This window comes from Pelophylax lessonae (genome assembly GCF_965119305.1).
Source record: "Pelophylax lessonae genome assembly, chromosome: 4".
NCBI lineage: Eukaryota > Metazoa > Chordata > Amphibia > Anura > Ranidae > Pelophylax > Pelophylax lessonae.
Window position 1 is genome coordinate 164,742,056 of NC_138771.1, and position 16,943 is coordinate 164,758,998.

General features: G+C 42.3%; 1 protein-coding gene across 1 annotated transcript in view; it reads left to right on the top strand.

The window, feature by feature from the left end:
- The window catches only part of LOC309552573 (uncharacterized protein), a gene marked incomplete at both ends in the record, with an annotated part of 487,483 nt that overhangs the window by 134,393 nt on the left and 336,147 nt on the right, over nt 1–16,943 (top strand). The window contains 2 exons of the mRNA XM_082253522.1: nt 14,925–14,960; nt 16,773–16,847. Coding sequence (XP_082109648.1) covers nt 14,925–14,960; nt 16,773–16,847 — 111 coding nt within the window. The remainder of the gene's footprint in view (nt 1–14,924; nt 14,961–16,772; nt 16,848–16,943) is intronic.

The window sequence follows — 16,943 nt, forward strand, 5'->3', positions numbered from 1 at the left end:
GCATTCATCATAAGTATAGTTGCTTCCAGATTTAAAAAGTAATCAAATGAGCCACTAAATATATTTGTGAGACCTCAAGTCAGATGACATGTGAAATTCAATGTTTCCCTATGAGAGCTGTCTTAACTGATACTACACAAGTCTGTCTGACTTTAGAAAAGTTTCCTGCATTACTTTGGTCTGACTTTGATACGTTTTCAATGCCGCAGAGTGTAAAAAGTCACATCAAAGTCATATCAAAGTTGGATTCTAAAGTTAGACTGAAAATCGTGCAGATTTAGAGTGGGGCTAGTGTGAACCGAGCCTTATTGGAAGAAGATAATGAGATATGTGAAAAGAGAGGGAAACTAAGAATTGTGGTAAATAGCACTCATCTTGTGCTGTTATCTCTATTCTATTTATGTTTTCAGAGAGAATGCGGGAAATGTGTACCATTGTGCTGATGTTGATAATGTCCACTTTGAAGGTCTTGCTGGTCATCTATTTTCCAGTACTGTTGATTAGCTCAGAAAATACCATAAATCCTACATTGTTGATCAGCTTTCTTTAGGTTGCACAACCTGCATTAAAAACCAGTGGTATTCCTAAGGTATGCTGTGGCACCCAAAGAAAGTCAAGCTAATTAAACCCTGATTGGTTTGGGAGGTACATTTTATAGAACAAGTTTTCAAGTATTAATGAAGAGAGCCAACCAGATCTATACACTGCCCATTTACTACTATTTTAAAGTGGAACTTTACTCACATTTTTGTGTTCCGCTAATCTGAGTTCTCCTCCCCCTTTAACCACTTCTGGACCGGAAGGTTTTCCCCCTTAATGACCAGGCCATTTTTTGCGATTCGGCACTATGTTACTTTAACTGACAATTGCGCAATCTTGCAACGCTGTACCCAAATAAAATTGATGTCCTTTTTTCCCACAAATAGAGATTTATTTTGGTGGTATTTGATCACCTCTGCGATTTTCTTTTTTTTTGCGCTATAAACAAAAAAAGAGCGACAATTCTGAAAAAGAAAAAAATATTTTTTAATTTCTGTTATACAAACCCGATTCCAAAAAAGTTGGGACACTGTACAAATTGTGAATAAAAACAGAATGCAATGATGTGGAAGTTTCAAATTTCAATATTTTATTCAGAATACAACATAGATGACATATCAAATGTTTAAACTGAGAAAATGTATAATTTTAAGGGAAAGATAAATTGATTTTAAATGTCATGGCATCAACACATCTCAAAAAAGTTGGGACAAGGCCATGTTTACCACTGTGTGGCATCCCCTCTTCTTTTTATAACAGTCTGCAAACGTCTGGGGACTAAGGAGACAAGTTGCTCATGTTTAGGAATATAAATGTTGTCCCATTCTTGTTTAATACAGGCTTCCAGTTGCTTAACTGTCTTAGGTCTTCTTTGTTGCCCTTCCTCTTTATGATACGCCAAATGTTTTCTATGGGTGAAAGATTTGGACTGCAGGCTGGCCATTTCAGTACCCGGATCCTTTTTCTACGCAGCCATGATGTTGTAATTGATGCAGTATGTAGTCTGGCATTGTCTTGTTGGAAAATGCAAGGTCTTCCCTGAAAGAGACGACGTCTGGATGGGAGCATATATTGTTCTAGTAGTAGTAGTAGTAGTAGTAGTAGTTCTAGAACTTGGATATAACTTCCAGCATTGGTGCCTTTCCAGATGTGTAAGCTGCCCATGCCGCAAGCACTCATGCAACCCCATACCATCAGAGATGCAGGCTTCTGAATTGAGCACTGATAACAACTTGGGTTGTCCTTGTCCTCTTTAGTCTGGATGACATGGCGTCCCAGTTTTCCAAAAAGAACTTCAAATTTTGATTCGTCTGACCACAGAAACGTTTTCCACTTTGCACAGTCCATTTTAAATGAGCTTTGGCCCAGAGAAAACACCTGCGCTTCTGGATCATGTTTAGATATGGCTTCTTTTTTGGCCTATCAAATTTTAGATGGCAACGGTGAATGGCACGGTGGATTGTGTTCACCGACAATGTTTTCTGTAAGTATTCCTGATCCCATGTTGTGATTTCCATTACAGTAGCATTCCTGTATGTGATGCAGTGCCATCTAAGGGCCCAAAGATCATGGGCATCCAGTATGGTTTTCTGGCCTTGACCCTTATGCACAGAGATTGTTCCAGATTCTCTGAATCTTTGGATGATATTATGTATTGTAGATGATGATAACTCCAAACTCTTTCAAATTTTTCTCTGAGAAACTCCTTTCTGATATTTCTCCACTATTTTTTGCCGCAGCATTGGGGAAATTGGTGATCCTCTGCCCATCTTGACTTCTGAGTAGTGTTGAGCGAACACGGACTGTATTATTCGTGTTCGTACCGAATAATTGGATTTTTTTTACCCGAACACGGACACGGACACTTTACTGTATGTTCGGGTAAAAATCCGTGTTCGGTCGTTTTATTTCCGGGTTTTGCATGCTTTGGCGCTCTTTTCATGGCGGGCTTTCAACAGCCAATCAACAATCGTTTAACTGGTGTGCCTTAAGCCATCCCAGCCATGCCTGCAAATGTCTTAGTAGCTGTGATTGGCCGTCTGAAGCATGTGACCAAGTCTTTATAAGTTCGAGGCAGCCGCCGCAGCAGCGTCATTCTGCTGCTTAGCTAAGGGACAGAGCACACATCAATGTGCTGGCTGCTGATTAGGGAAAGATAGGCAGGAAAAAACCATTTGTGTCCGGATAGAATTGAGGGACAGGTCGGAGTGTTTAGGCAGGGCGAGTTGTAGGCATTTTAGGGATAGAGTCTGCTGAATTATAGGGTCAGTGTCTTCTACAAACTACAATCGATATTGCTGTGTGGGGGGTGGGGTGAATCTGCACTCAATCCTGATCTACGATCTCTTCTCAATCCTGTTAGGGACAGAGTCTGCTGAATTTTAGGGAAACTGTGTTCTACAAACTACAATCGATATTGCTGTGTGGTGTGGGATTGGAGATAGGCAGGTGTCAGTGATCCACATCCATTTTTCTGTGTGTGAGCTGCAGTGAACACAATCTTTTTGGGCTGCAGTGAACACAATCTTTTTGGGCTGCAGTGAACACAATCTTTTTGGGCTGCAGTGAACACAATCTTTTTGGGCTGCAGTGAACACAATCTTTTTGGGCTGCAGTGAACACAATCCTTTTTGGTGTGCAGTGAACACAATCTTTGTGGGGTGCAGTGAACAAAATCCTTTGTGGGGTGCAGTGAACACAATCTTTTTGGGGTGCAGTGAACAAAATCCTTTTTGGGGTGCAGTGAACAACATCCTTTTTGGGGTGCAGTGAACACAATCTTTTTGGGGTGCAGTGAACAAAATCCTTTGTGGGGTGCAGTGAACACAATCTTTTTGGGGTGCAGTGAACACAATCTTTTTGGGGTGGAGTGAACAACATCCTTTTTGGGGTGCAGTGAACAAAATCCTTTTTGGGGTGCAGTGAACAAAATCATTTTTGGGGTGCAGTGAACACAATCTTTTTGGGGTGCAGTGAACACAATCTTTGTGGGGTGCAGTGAACACAATCTTTTTGGGGTGGAGTGAACAACATCCTTTTTGGGGTGCAGTGAACAACATCCTTTTTGGGGTGCAGTGAACACAATCTTTTTGGGGTGCAGTGAACACAATCTTTGTGGGGTACAGTGAACAGAATCTTTGTGGGGTGCAGTGAACACAATCTTTGGGGGGTACAGTGAACACAATCTTTTTGGGGTGCAGTGAACACAATCTTTGTGGGGTGCAGTGAACACAATCTTTTTGGGGTGGAGTGAACAAAATCATTTTTGGGGTGCAGTGAACAACATCCTTTTTGGGGTGCAGTGATCAAAATCCTTTTTGGGGTGCAGTGAACACAATCTTTTTGGGGTGCAGTGAACAAAATCCTTTGTGGGGTGCAGTGAACAGAATCTTTGTGGGGTGCAGTGAACACAATCTTTGGGGGGGTACAGTGAACACAATCTTTTTGGGGTGCAGTGAACACAATCTTTGTGGGGTACAGTGAACAGAATCTTTGTGGGGTGCAGTGAACACAATCTTTGGGGGGTACAGTGAACACAATCTTTTTGGGGTGCAGTGAACACAATCTTTGGGGGGTACAGTGAACACAATCTTTTTGGGGTGCAGTGAACACAATCTTTGTGGGGTGCAGTGAACACAATCTTTGGGGGGGTACAGTGAACACAATCTTTTTGGGGTGCAGTGAACAACATCCTTTTAGGGTGCAGTGAACACAATCTTTGTGGGGTGCAGTGAACAACATCCTTTTAGGGTGCAGTGAACACAATCTTTGTGGGGTACAGTGAACAGAATCTTTGTGGGGTGCAGTGAACACAATCTTTGGGGGGTACAGTGAACACAATCTTTGTGAGGTGCAGTGAACACAATCTTTGTGGGGTGCAGTGAACACAATCATTGTGGGGTGCAGTGAACTCAATCTTTGTGGGGTACAGTGAACACAATCTCATACTTCTGAAGATTTGAGGGTGCTGCCTGTTCCATACTCCCCCTACTCCTCATCTAGCCTTTTAGGGGTACAAACAATAGTAATTGGGGCCTAGTGTGGTTGTGTACGTGTGATATACATACACTTTTTTTGGATCATATTTTCTATTCCGCTATTTAATCAAAAACCTTTGGGGATCAGTTAAATTGGGGGATAGTCTGTGTTGGTACGTGTGAGAGAGATCCACCTTTCCAAGTTGTTGGGGTTCATCTCATACTTCTGAAGGTTTGAGGGTGCTGCCTGTTCCATACTCCCCCTACTCCTCATCTAGCCTTTTAGGGGTACAAACAATAGTAATTGGGGCCCAGTGTGGTTGTGTACGTGTGATATACATACACTTTTTTTGGATCATATTTTCTATTCCGCTATTTAATCAAAAACCTTTGGGGATCAGTTAAATTGGGGGATAGTCTGTGTTGGTACGTGTGAGAGAGATCCACCTTTCCAAGTTGTTGGGGTTCATCTCATACTTCTGAAGGTTTGAGGGTGCTGCTTGTTCCATACCCCCCCTACTCCTCATCTAGCCTTTTAGGGGTACAAACAATAGTAATTGGGGCCTAGTGTGGTTGTGTACGTGTGATATACATACACTTTTTTTGGATCATATTTTCTATTCCGCTATTTAATCAAAAACCTTTGGGGATCAGTTAAATTGGGGGATAGTCTGTGTTGGTACGTGTGAGAGAGATCCACCTTTCCAAGTTGTTGGGGTTCATCTCATACTTCTGAAGGTTTGAGGGTGCTGCCTGTTCCATACTCCCCCTACTCCTCATCTAGCCTTTTAGGGGTACAAACAATAGTAATTGGGGCCCAGTGTGGTTGTGTACGTGTGATATACATACACTTTTTTTGGATCATATTTTCTATTCCGCTATTTAATCAAAAACCTTTGGGGATCAGTTAAATTGGGGGATAGTCTGTGTTGGTACGTGTGAGAGAGATCCACCTTTCCAAGTTTTTGGGGTTCATCTCATACTTCTGAAGATTTGAGGGTGCTGCCTGTTCCATACCCCCCCTACTCCTCATCTAGCCTTTTAGGGGTACAAACAATAGTAATTGGGGCCTAGTGTGGTTGTGTACGTGTGATATACATACACTTTTTTTGGATCATATTTTCTATTCCGCTATTTAATCAAAAACCTTTGGGGATCAGTTAAATTGGGGGATAGTCTGTGTTGGTACGTGTGAGAGAGATCCACCTTTCCAAGTTGTTGGGGTTCATCTCATACTTCTGAAGGTTTGAGGGTGCTGCCTGTTCCATACTCCCCCTACTCCTAGCCTTTTAGGGGTACAAACAATAGTAATTGGGGCCCAGTGTGGTTGTGTACGTGTGATATACATACACTTTTTTTGGATCATATTTTCTATTCCGCTATTTAATCAAAAACCTTTGGGGATCAGTTAAATTGGGGGATAGTCTGTGTTGGTACGTGTGAGAGAGATCCACCTTTCCAAGTTGTTGGGGTTCATCTCATACTTCTGAAGGTTTGAGGGTGCTGCCTGTTCCATACCCCCCCTACTCCTCATCTAGCCTTTTAGGGGTACAAACAATAGTAATTGGGGCCTAGTGTGGTTGTGTACGTGTGATATACATACACTTTTTTTGGATCATATTTTCTATTCCGCTATTTAATCAAAAACCTTTGGGGATCAGTTAAATTGGGGGATAGTCTGTGTTGGTACGTGTGAGAGAGATCCACCTTTCCAAGTTGTTGGGGTTCATCTCATACTTCTGAAGGTTTGAGGGTGCTGCCTGTTCCATACCCCCCCTACTCCTCATCTAGCCTTTTAGGGGTACAAACAATAGTAATTGGGGCCTAGTGTGGTTGTGTACGTGTGATATACATACACTTTTTTTGGATCATATTTTCTATTCCGCTATTTAATCAAAAACCTTTGGGGATCAGTTAAATTGGGGGATAGTCTGTGTTGGTACGTGTGAGAGAGATCCACCTTTCCAAGTTGTTGGGGTTCATCTCATACTTCTGAAGGTTTGAGGGTGCTGCCTGTTCCATACTCCCCCTACTCCTCATCTAGCCTTTTAGGGGTACAAACAATAGTAATTGGGGCCCAGTGTGGTTGTGTACGTGTGATATACATACACTTTTTTTGGATCATATTTTCTATTCCGCTATTTAATCAAAAACCTTTGGGGATCAGTTAAATTGGGGGATAGTCTGTGTTGGTACGTGTGAGAGAGATCCACCTTTCCAAGTTGTTGGGGTTCATCTCATACTTCTGAAGGTTTGAGGGTGCTGCCTGTTCCATACTCCCCCTACTCCTCATCTAGCCTTTTAGGGGTACAAACAATAGTAATTGGGGCCCAGTGTGGTTGTGTACGTGTGATATACATACACTTTTTTTGGATCATATTTTCTATTCCGCTATTTAATTTAACTGGGCCTCCATGCGAGACCTGTGTGCCTTGTTGCGCTGTTTTGAGTACTCCACCAACATGGCCAGTGGCAATGACGCCGTTCTCAGCTTAACTATCCCACTTCTATGCCTCCTTGAAAAAACAATTCGGGCGATGATGGAAGAGGATGTGGCACAGGATGAGGAGGAGGAGGAGGATGAAGAGGTAACATTTCCAAGGCTTTCAGGGCAGTCATTCGCAAGGGGCTCCGAGGGTGGGTTCCTGCACACGCAAACGCCAGGGACGCAATTGTCCAGCAGGGGCACAGTTCTGGAGGATGAGGAGGATGAGGAGGAGGAGGAGCTGGAGGAGGAGATGGAACCATGTTCACAGCAGGGTGGCACCCAGGCCAGCTCATGGCCATCACTGGTGCGTGGCTGGGGGGATACAGAGGACACGGACGATACACCTCCCACAGAGGACAGCCTTTCGTTGCCTCTGGGCAGCCTGGCACACATGAGCGATTACATGCTGCAGTGTCTCCACAACGACCGCCGAGTTGCCCACATTCTAACTTGTGCTGATTACTGGGTGGCCACGCTGCTGGATCCCCGTTACAAGGACAACGTACCGTCCTTAATTCACTCACTGGAGCGCGATCGCAAGATGCGCGAGTACAAGCGCACGCTGGTAGACGCCATGCTGCTGGCATTCCCATCTGACAGCGGGGCCACAGTGGAAGCACAAGGCAGAGGAGGAGGAGGAGGAGGTCGCCAACGCAACCAGGGCACCGCCAGCACCTCAGAAGGCAGGGTTAGCATGGCCGAAATGTGGAAAAGCTTTGTCAGCACGCCACAACAAACAGCAGCACCAGCAGCTCAGATGGAACGTCTTAGCAGGAGGCAGCATTTTACCAACATGGTGGAGCAGTATGTGTGCACACGCCTACATGTAGTGAATGACGGGTCTGCCCCCTTCAACTTCTGGGTCTCCAAATTGGGCACATGGCCTGAGCTTGCCCTTTACGCCTTGGAGGTGCTGGCGTGCCCTGCAGCCAGTGTATTATCTGAACGGGTATTTAGCACGGCTGGGGGCGTTATAACAGACAAGCGCAGCCGCCTGTCCAGAGACAATGTGGACAAGCTCACGTTCATTAAAATGAACCAGGCATGGATCCCACTCTTTTGGGGTGTACCCTCATTTAAAATTTTTGAAAAGAAGCAGTGTTGGCTACCTCGTCCTCCTCCTCAGGGCCAGATTAATGTAGGGGCTATTGGAGCTGCAGCTCCAGGCCCCTACCTTTTATATAGGCCCCGGGTTGGCCATATTCACTGTTACCGCTCTTCTGTCACTTGTAAACACAGAAGTCTGGCTTCTATGCTCGCTTCCCCAGGCAGCACCCTCAGAACCTCCCCACACAGCGTGAAGGCCGGACAAGGAGGGACAGTTGGCGATGCATGGATGTGTTTATGGGCTTCAGAGACAGCATCCCATGTTGAATTAGGCATGCATGGCTGCACCCTTCCTCCTCTGGGTGCATGGCAAGGCACGGCCCTTAAGGCCCTTCAAAATCCTCAGCACCAAGCCCATGATGCTGTTAATCCGGCCCTGGTCCTCCTCCACCGCCGCTTCCACCTACACCGCCCATAGGTGTGCGCAGCCTATTGCATTAAGGTGTGCACCCCAAAGTTGAAATACACATGCATGTGTTTGCCAGCAGGGAGAGTAATGTATCGGGGCCATGTACCTGTAGGCAAGGAGAAATAGAGCAGAGCAGGTCCCAGGGAGATCTTTCCCATCTCCTCACTGGCAATGCTATGTGCCCTAGGTGATTAGGGTGTGCCCAGGCACACCCAGCACACCCTGTGCGCACGCCTATGTCACCGCCACATCCACCACCACCTCAACCTCCCTCCTACTCCATATGGGCCTCGTCCTTCAGAGATGAAGAAGAACATTGTTTTATTTTTCTGTTTTTTTTTGTTGTTTTAAGTTATTTCCCTATCCACATTTGTTTGCAGAGCACTTGCCATGCTCTTAATTACGTTTTGCTGCCATTTGCAGCACTCTAGCCCTTTCCTTTGGTGTTTTAGAGCCATTTTAGTGCCTTAAAGTTCGGGTCCCCATTGACTTCAATGGGGTTCGGTGTCCGGGAAAAGTTCGGTAAAAGTCCGGGACACGGACCCGGACTTTTTTTTAAAGTTCGGCCGAACCCGTCGAACACGGACATCTAGGTGTCCGCTCAACCCTACTTCTGAGAGACACTGCCACTTTGAGAGGCTCTTGTTATACCCAATCAAGTTGCCAATTGACCTAATAAGTTGCAAATTGGACCTCCAGCTGTTCCTTATTAAGGATGATCGAACTTTTGAAAAGTTCGGTTCGACCAGAACACCCGAATTTTCCAAAAGTTCGGTTCGGATTTCAGAACCCCATTGAAATCAATGGGACCCGAACTTCGGTAATCAAAAAACACAATTTTTAAGCCCTAAAACCCAATAAATGCCCCTAAAAAGTGCCTAGGGTTCTGGGTCATGCCCCATTAACTATTAATCACACAAAAAAAAGTTCTTAAAAATTGTCATTTTTGATAAAAAAGCCAATTATTGAAAAAAAAAGAGAGATTTTTTTGATTTTGACTTTGTATTTAGTATCTGGGGGGTCTAAAAAGTGTACATGTGAAGTTTCAGCTCTGTAGCATGTCCAGAACCATGAAAAAAAAAAAGATAATTTTTCATTAGAACAGGGATGTGGGACCCTCCTTTAACACCTATATGATCTTTTTTTCTGGTTCTGGACATGCTACAGAGCTGAAACTTCACAGGTACACCTTTTAGACCCCCCAGACACAAAATCACACAAAAAAAAGTTCTTAAAAATTGTCATTTTTGATAAAAAAGCCAATTATTGAAAAATTAAAAAAAAAAGAGATTTTTTGATTTTTACTTTGGATGTAGTATCTGGGGGGTCTAAAAAGTGTACATGTAAAGTTTCAGCTCTGTAGCATGTCCAGAACCATAAAAAAAAAAAGATCGTTTGTATTAGAAAACTTTCAGCACAGGAGTATGGCTTCGCTGCTGTAACACCTTGCCGGTTTAATAGCAGGCATTTTTTTGGGTTATTTGCAGTCAGGAAAAACATCTGAACTTGTGTATAGTGGTACTGTGCACAAGTTCTGATGTTTTGCCTGCCTCCAAAAAACCCCAAAAAATGCCAGCAAAAACACACCTGGGAATTTTTTTTTTGACGCTAGCGTTTTTTTTGGCATTTTTTGGGGTTCTTTTGAGGCAGGCAAAACATCTGAACTTGTGTATAGTGGTGTATATACACACATCCATATATTTATATACACACCTAGTCATATATAGGTGTGATAGTAGCAGAAATATATGCTTGCGCTAATGAAATCATTTACAGTAATATATTTCTGCTACTATCACACCTATATATGTCTAGGTGTGTATATAAATATATGTATGTGTGTATATACACCACTATACACAAGTTCAGATGTTTTGCCTGCCTCAAAAGAACCCCAAAAAATGCCAAAAAAAACGCTAGAGTCAAAAAAAAAAATCCCAGGTGTGCTTTTGCTGGCATTTTTTGGGGGTTTTTGGAGGCAGGCAAAACATCAGAACTTGTGCACAGTACCACTATACACAAGTTCAGATGTTTTTCCTGACTGCAAAGAACCCAAAAATATGCCTTCTATTAAACCGGCAAGGTGTTACAGCAGCGAAGCCAACCCCCTGTCTGAAAGTTTTCTAATACAAACAATCTTTTTTTTTTATGGTTCTGGACATGCTACAGAGCTGAAACTTCACATGTACACTTTTTAGACCCCCCAGATCTGAAATCCAAAGTAACAATCCAAAAATCTCTTTTTTTTATTTTTTTTATTTTTTCAATAATTGGCTTTTTTATCAAAAATTACAATTTTTAAGAACTTTTTTGTGTGATTTTGTGTCTGGGGGGTCTAAAAGGTGTACCTGTGAAGTTTCAGCTCTGTAGCATGTCCAGAACCATAAAAACAAAAAGGATTGTTTGTAGTAGAAAACTTTCAGCTCAGGGGGTTAGCTTCTCTCCTCGGTTTTCACACCTTGCCGGTTTCAAAGCAGGCATTTTTTTGGGTTCTTTGCAGTCAGGAAAAACATCTGAACTTGTGTATAGTGGTACTGTGCACAAGTTCAGATGTTTTTCCTGCCTCCCAAAAAATGGCAGAAAAAACACACCTGGGCATTTTTTTTTTTTTTTTTGACGCTAGTGTTTTTTTAGCATTTTTTTTGGGTTCTTTTGAGGCAGGCAAAACATCTGAACTTGTGTATAGTGGTATATATACACACATACATATATTTATATACACACCTAGACATATATAGGTGTGATAGTAGCAGAAATATATTACTGTAAATGATTTCATTAGCGCAAGCATATATTTCTGCTACTATCACACCTATATATGTCTAGGTGTGTATATAAATATATGGATGTGTGTATATACACCACTATACACAAGTTCAGATGTTTTGCCTGCCTCCAAAAACCCCCAAAAAATGCCAGCAAAAACACACCTGGTAATTTTTTTTTTTGACGCTAGCGTTTTTTTGGCATTTTTTTGGGTTCTTTTGAGGCAGGCAAAACATCTGAACATGTGTATAGGGGGTATATATACACATATATGTCTGAATATATACCCCTAGACATATATAGGTGTGATAGTAGCAGAAATATATTACTGTAAATGATTTCATAAGCGCAAGCATATATTTCTGCTACTATGACACCTATATATGTCTAGGGGTATATATTCAGACATATATGTCTATATATACCCCCTATACACATGTTCAGATGTCATGTCTGACATCAAACATGTCCTCAAAAAAGCACTGGCAGTGGCAGCCCCTGCAGCATAAAAAATGCTTGGCTGGTGAGAAGCCATATGGGTGTCCCGAAGCAATTCAGAGAAATGATCATTTCTCTATAGCGGTCACCCTGCTATGGAAGGGTTTTGTCACCCTGCCATAGCAGTCACTGCCAGTTAACCCTACACTACACTACGGTCCCCTTACACTTAACACTTTCCCTACAGAAACTAAATTTTTGAAGCTAACTTAAGTGTAAAGGAGCACTCTAACTACACTAGATATCCCTTTCCTCACACTAAAAATAGCTAAATGACACTTTTAAAGTAAAATTAACAGAACTGCTTCCACTCTCTTCCATGTCCAGTATAACAATGCTAGGAATATGGCGGGGGCGATCTTATATACTGGGGGGCGTATTCACTAATGATTGGTCTAGGAACCCCCTAGTCACTCCAATCACATTCCTAGCATTCTCCTGCCCCCTCAATTGGATTTTGCTAATGGTTCTGGTCCAATCACGGGCTTTTAAAGCCCATTTCCTGAAGCATTGCATTTTGGGCGGTTCTGGTTGCCGAATTCCGAACTTTTTGGGCAAAAAGTTCTAAATTCGGCCGAACCTCGAACACCCAATGTTCGGGCCGAACCGATGGTCGACCCGAACCGTTCGATCATCCCTATTCCTTATATGTACATTTAACTTTTCCGGCCTAATATTGCTACCTGTACTAACTTTTTTGGAATGTGTAGCTCTCATCAAATCCAAAATGAGCCAATATTTTTAATGACATTTCAAAATGTCTCACTTTCAACATTTGATATGGGTTTGTATAACATTCTCATAAAAAAATGTAAAAATCTAATTTTTTGATCATTTTATGCCAATTTGTATTCTGCTACATATTTTTGGTAAAAAAAAAAGTCCCAATAAGTGTACATTGATTGGTTTGTGCAAAATGTATCGAGTCTACAAACTAGGGGAAAGATTTATGTAATTTTTATTTATCTTTTATTTTTTACTAGTAATGGCGGAGATCAGCGATTTTTAGCTGGACTGCGACATTGCGGCAGACAGATCAGACACCTTAATGACATTTTTGACACTTTTGGGGGGACCAGTGAGATTACTACAGTAATCAGTGCTCAAAATATGCACTGTTACTGTACTAATGACACTGTCAGGGAAGGGTTTAACACCAGGGGCGATCAAAGGGTTAAATTTGTCCCTAGGGGGTGCTTTCTAACTGTGGGGGGGATGGGCTTATAGAATGAACCCTGGAACCTGTATTCCTAAATAGGAGGAAAACAGGAGCCCTGTGTTCATTACTGACAGAACAGTGGTCTGCCGTGTTTACAAAAGCAGACCGCTGTTCTGTCTCCACATGGAGAAATCTCGGGTGCCAGGCGGCAATCGCGGCCGCTGGACCCACAGATCAGCTTCCCCCATGGCGAAAGGACGTGTGCGCCTCCACTCGCGGTCCCGCAAAGTGGCATACAGTTACGTTGTCTCGCGGGACAGAGCTGACCTGCCGCAGTATATGTACTGCTGGCTGTCGGCAAGTGGTTAAGCAAATTGCACATACAATTTTTTATGGGGAGGATCCTTTTTTTTTTTTTTAGTGGAGCACTGCCACCGCTTCCTTTCTGTCCTAGGTAAGAATGACATTCTCCCCACCCGAAGCCTCCTAGGATGCCCATGTCACAGATACCAAGATGCTTTGAGACAGTTTTTTTTTTTTTAATTCTTTATTTAAAGGTATGCCATGAAAAAGATAAGTGACAACAACAATACAAATTAGTTGTAAGATAGCGACAGAAAGTCTGGTCACATAGTACGGATAACAACCTGGTGTAAGACAAAAGATCAGAAAGCATAAACACATAGTGCAACCTGGGCCCGTTTGTCATCTTGTTTTCATTGCTTTGTCATTCACGTGCAGTATTGTTGTATACAGGATTTTGTGTGGGAGGTAGTCCAGTGCCACCCATCCAGGCGGAGAGGGGTAGGAATCCCCGCCGGCATCTAACATTTGGCCTGCAAGGGGGCCCACCAGATCCCTCACTCTTGAATGGGGAGGACCTCCAGACCATCCCCCCACCCTTTGTTTGGAGCACACCTAGTGGTATTTTATAACTTAATATGAGGGATAGGGCAATTATAAAAGAGAGGGGAGAAATTGAGGTAAGAAAGAGGGAGGAGAGGGAGGAAGGAAAGGAAAAAGAGAGGGGGGAGGAAGAGAAAGATAGATAGAAAAGTGGATGCCGTCCCATCCACACGCCCGGCAAGCCAGTTAAGTGTAGGACAGGTAATCGTCAGACAAGTGAAATAGATCCCAATGAATCCAACATGTTGCGTGTTCCTCCACAATGTCCCTTAGAGTTGCTGTAAGGTGCCGTATATCATTCACTCTGGTAAACCAATGGGAAATAAGGGGGGGGGCATTTGCTGTTTCCACATGCTAGGTATACAGGCCCTGGCTGCATTCAGCAAATGTTTCAGTAGCGATTTACGGTACCGCTTGCTTGACATGGGTGTCAAATTGAGGAGAACAGCAGCAGGGTCATCTAGTAAAGATGAGACAGTTTTTAATCCCACTACACATGCACAGTGCAGCATCATCAGGAGGCATGTAGCTAGAGCCCAAAATAGATAGCTGGCCTCCTGATGATATCACAACAAGATGGAGTCACCAGACCCAGCAAAGCAGCAGCTTTTGGCTGATAACAGCGGGACAAAGCTGGATTTGCTGGGTGAGTCTATAATGTATGTTATTTGATGTCATCCCCAGAAGATCAGATATCGAAAGATTAATATAAAATTTTCCCCAAGAGGGAAGACCCTCTTTAAGCAACAAGTAAAAAGAAATGACTGCAGCATTTTTGGCACCTTTATAAGAAACCCTCCCATATGCAGACACAATAACCCAAGATACTATATTATTTTTATTTTTTCTCTTCTAATGTGAAACAATTTTTATTGGATCAAAGAGTCAAAAGATGCTATGAAAATTATGGCAAAGCAAGTCACATTTACCATTTAGGTGTGATGTGTTTTGGGCTCTAGACTCTGAATCTTGAAAGTACAGAGTTAATCTAAGATCATGACAAGCATGTTTCTATTTTGGCTACATAGTACTCCAAAATGTTCACTTTATGCACTGTATGATTTTATTTTAAAGGGAAACATTGGATTATCTGGAAAACCAGGTCCAAAAGTAAGTTTTTAACATATTCAAATGTTTGCTAACTCTATTTGTAACATCTTTTTATGTAACTTGTAAATCTCTAAAAACCTTTCTAACACTTGAGGATAACTAGATGGGGTGGGTTCTGGGATTTGTACAGCTCTATATGACAAAGTCTCACAAATATTAATACTCTTGGTAAATCTGCTACACAACCATATATCATAAATATATTCCAGATGCAATGAAATGAGGTTGATTTACTAAAGCTGTAAAGGCTGATTGCTAGTGAATGTTGGTAAATAGGGTGAAGCTGTGTTCACTTTGAATACCCAATCAAAAATGAAACAAGATTTTTGTTAGCTCTTTATTGGGTATTCAAAGTGAGCTCTGACTCACCTTATTGACTAACATTTAATTGTAGAATTGACAGTACATTTGCAAAGTGAACATTCACTTTTTTTTTAGTGAACAGCTTCTATTTTTCTAGTAAATCAACAACAATATTTGTAATTATACTGTATTTACATCATGATCACATGCTGCTGTTAAGTGATCACATTCTTGCTAAATTGTGAAAGTGTTCATTAATATTATCATACAGGATTTATATAGTGCCAACAGTTTGCGCAGCGCTTTACAATATGAGGGCAGACAGTATAGCTACAATACCATTCAATACAGGAGGAATCAGAGGGCCCTGCTTTTTAGAGCTTACAATCTAGGAGGGAGGGTCAAGTGATACAAAAGGTAATAACTGTGGGGATGAGCTAATGAAGAAAATCAAAGTACAGTTTTTAGGTGTGGGCAGGAAAGGCTTTTCTGAAGAGGAGGGTTTTCAGGGATCATCTAAAAGCAAACATAGTTGGAGATATTCAGACAGATTGGGGTTGGGAGTTCCATAGGATGGAAGAGCCTCTGGAAAATTCCTGGAGGTGAGCATGCGAGGAGGTGATGCAAGCAGGATTTCCTGGGTGGAATGAAGAGAATGATTTGGTTGGTATTTTCAGACTAGTTTAGTGATGTAGCTGGGGGCTGAGTTGTGGATGGCTTTGTAGATTGTTGTTAGGATTTAGAATTTAATTTGTTGGGTGAGCAGAATCCAGAGGAGGAATTGACAGAGAGGGGTAGCCGACATGGAGTGGTTGGCAAGGTGGATGAGCCTGGCGGCAGCATTCATGATGGACTGAAAGGGGGTAACCTATGTAAAGGTAAGCCAATGAGAAGGGAGTTGCAATGGTTGAGGTGAGAGATAACCAGGGAGTGAACTAGAAGTTTTGTGGTGTCTTTGGTTAGAAGGGGGCATATTTTGGAGATGTTGCACAGGTTAAGACAGCAAGATTTGGACAGTGATTATATGTGGGGCCTAAAGGATAGATCAGAGTCCAGGATAACACCTAAAATCTTGGCATGCGGGGATGTGCTGACAGTTTTGCCATTGATCTTAACAGAGAAATCAGGGGAAGGTGACTCCTTTTGTTTTGATGACTGAGAAAACAATTCCCAGTACATTTGATGACTTGATGAATGTTGTTTGAAAGCACCTAAATATTTCATTTGCTTTTAAAATATGACCTTGCAATGAATGGTCTTTCACAAACAAAAACCACATAAACTGCTAGAAAACATTTTCCATCCTGCTCCCTCAAATGTTCGTATCACTGTGGTTAAAAATAAATATTCATTTGGCCTCACTAACTATTAGAAAATTTAATGAAAATCCTAAGAATGGAAATGTTTGAGTAACATTCTTCTAGTGTATGGGCCAGCTGCAGAAACTTCAGATGATGCAAACTTTAAAATGAACACTGAAATAGTAAATACCTTCAACTTTTTGTAAAGGGAGAAGATGGTGGCAAGGGACAAAAGGGTGAGCCTGGAACAAGTTGGACCATGCCTGGAATAAGAGGTAAAGATGTAAGTAGAAATGGTAGAGTCCTGGAAGGACTGTCAATTCATGTGCATTAATAAAAAATACAGACATTGAATAACATATTGGGGAATCAAGAAACA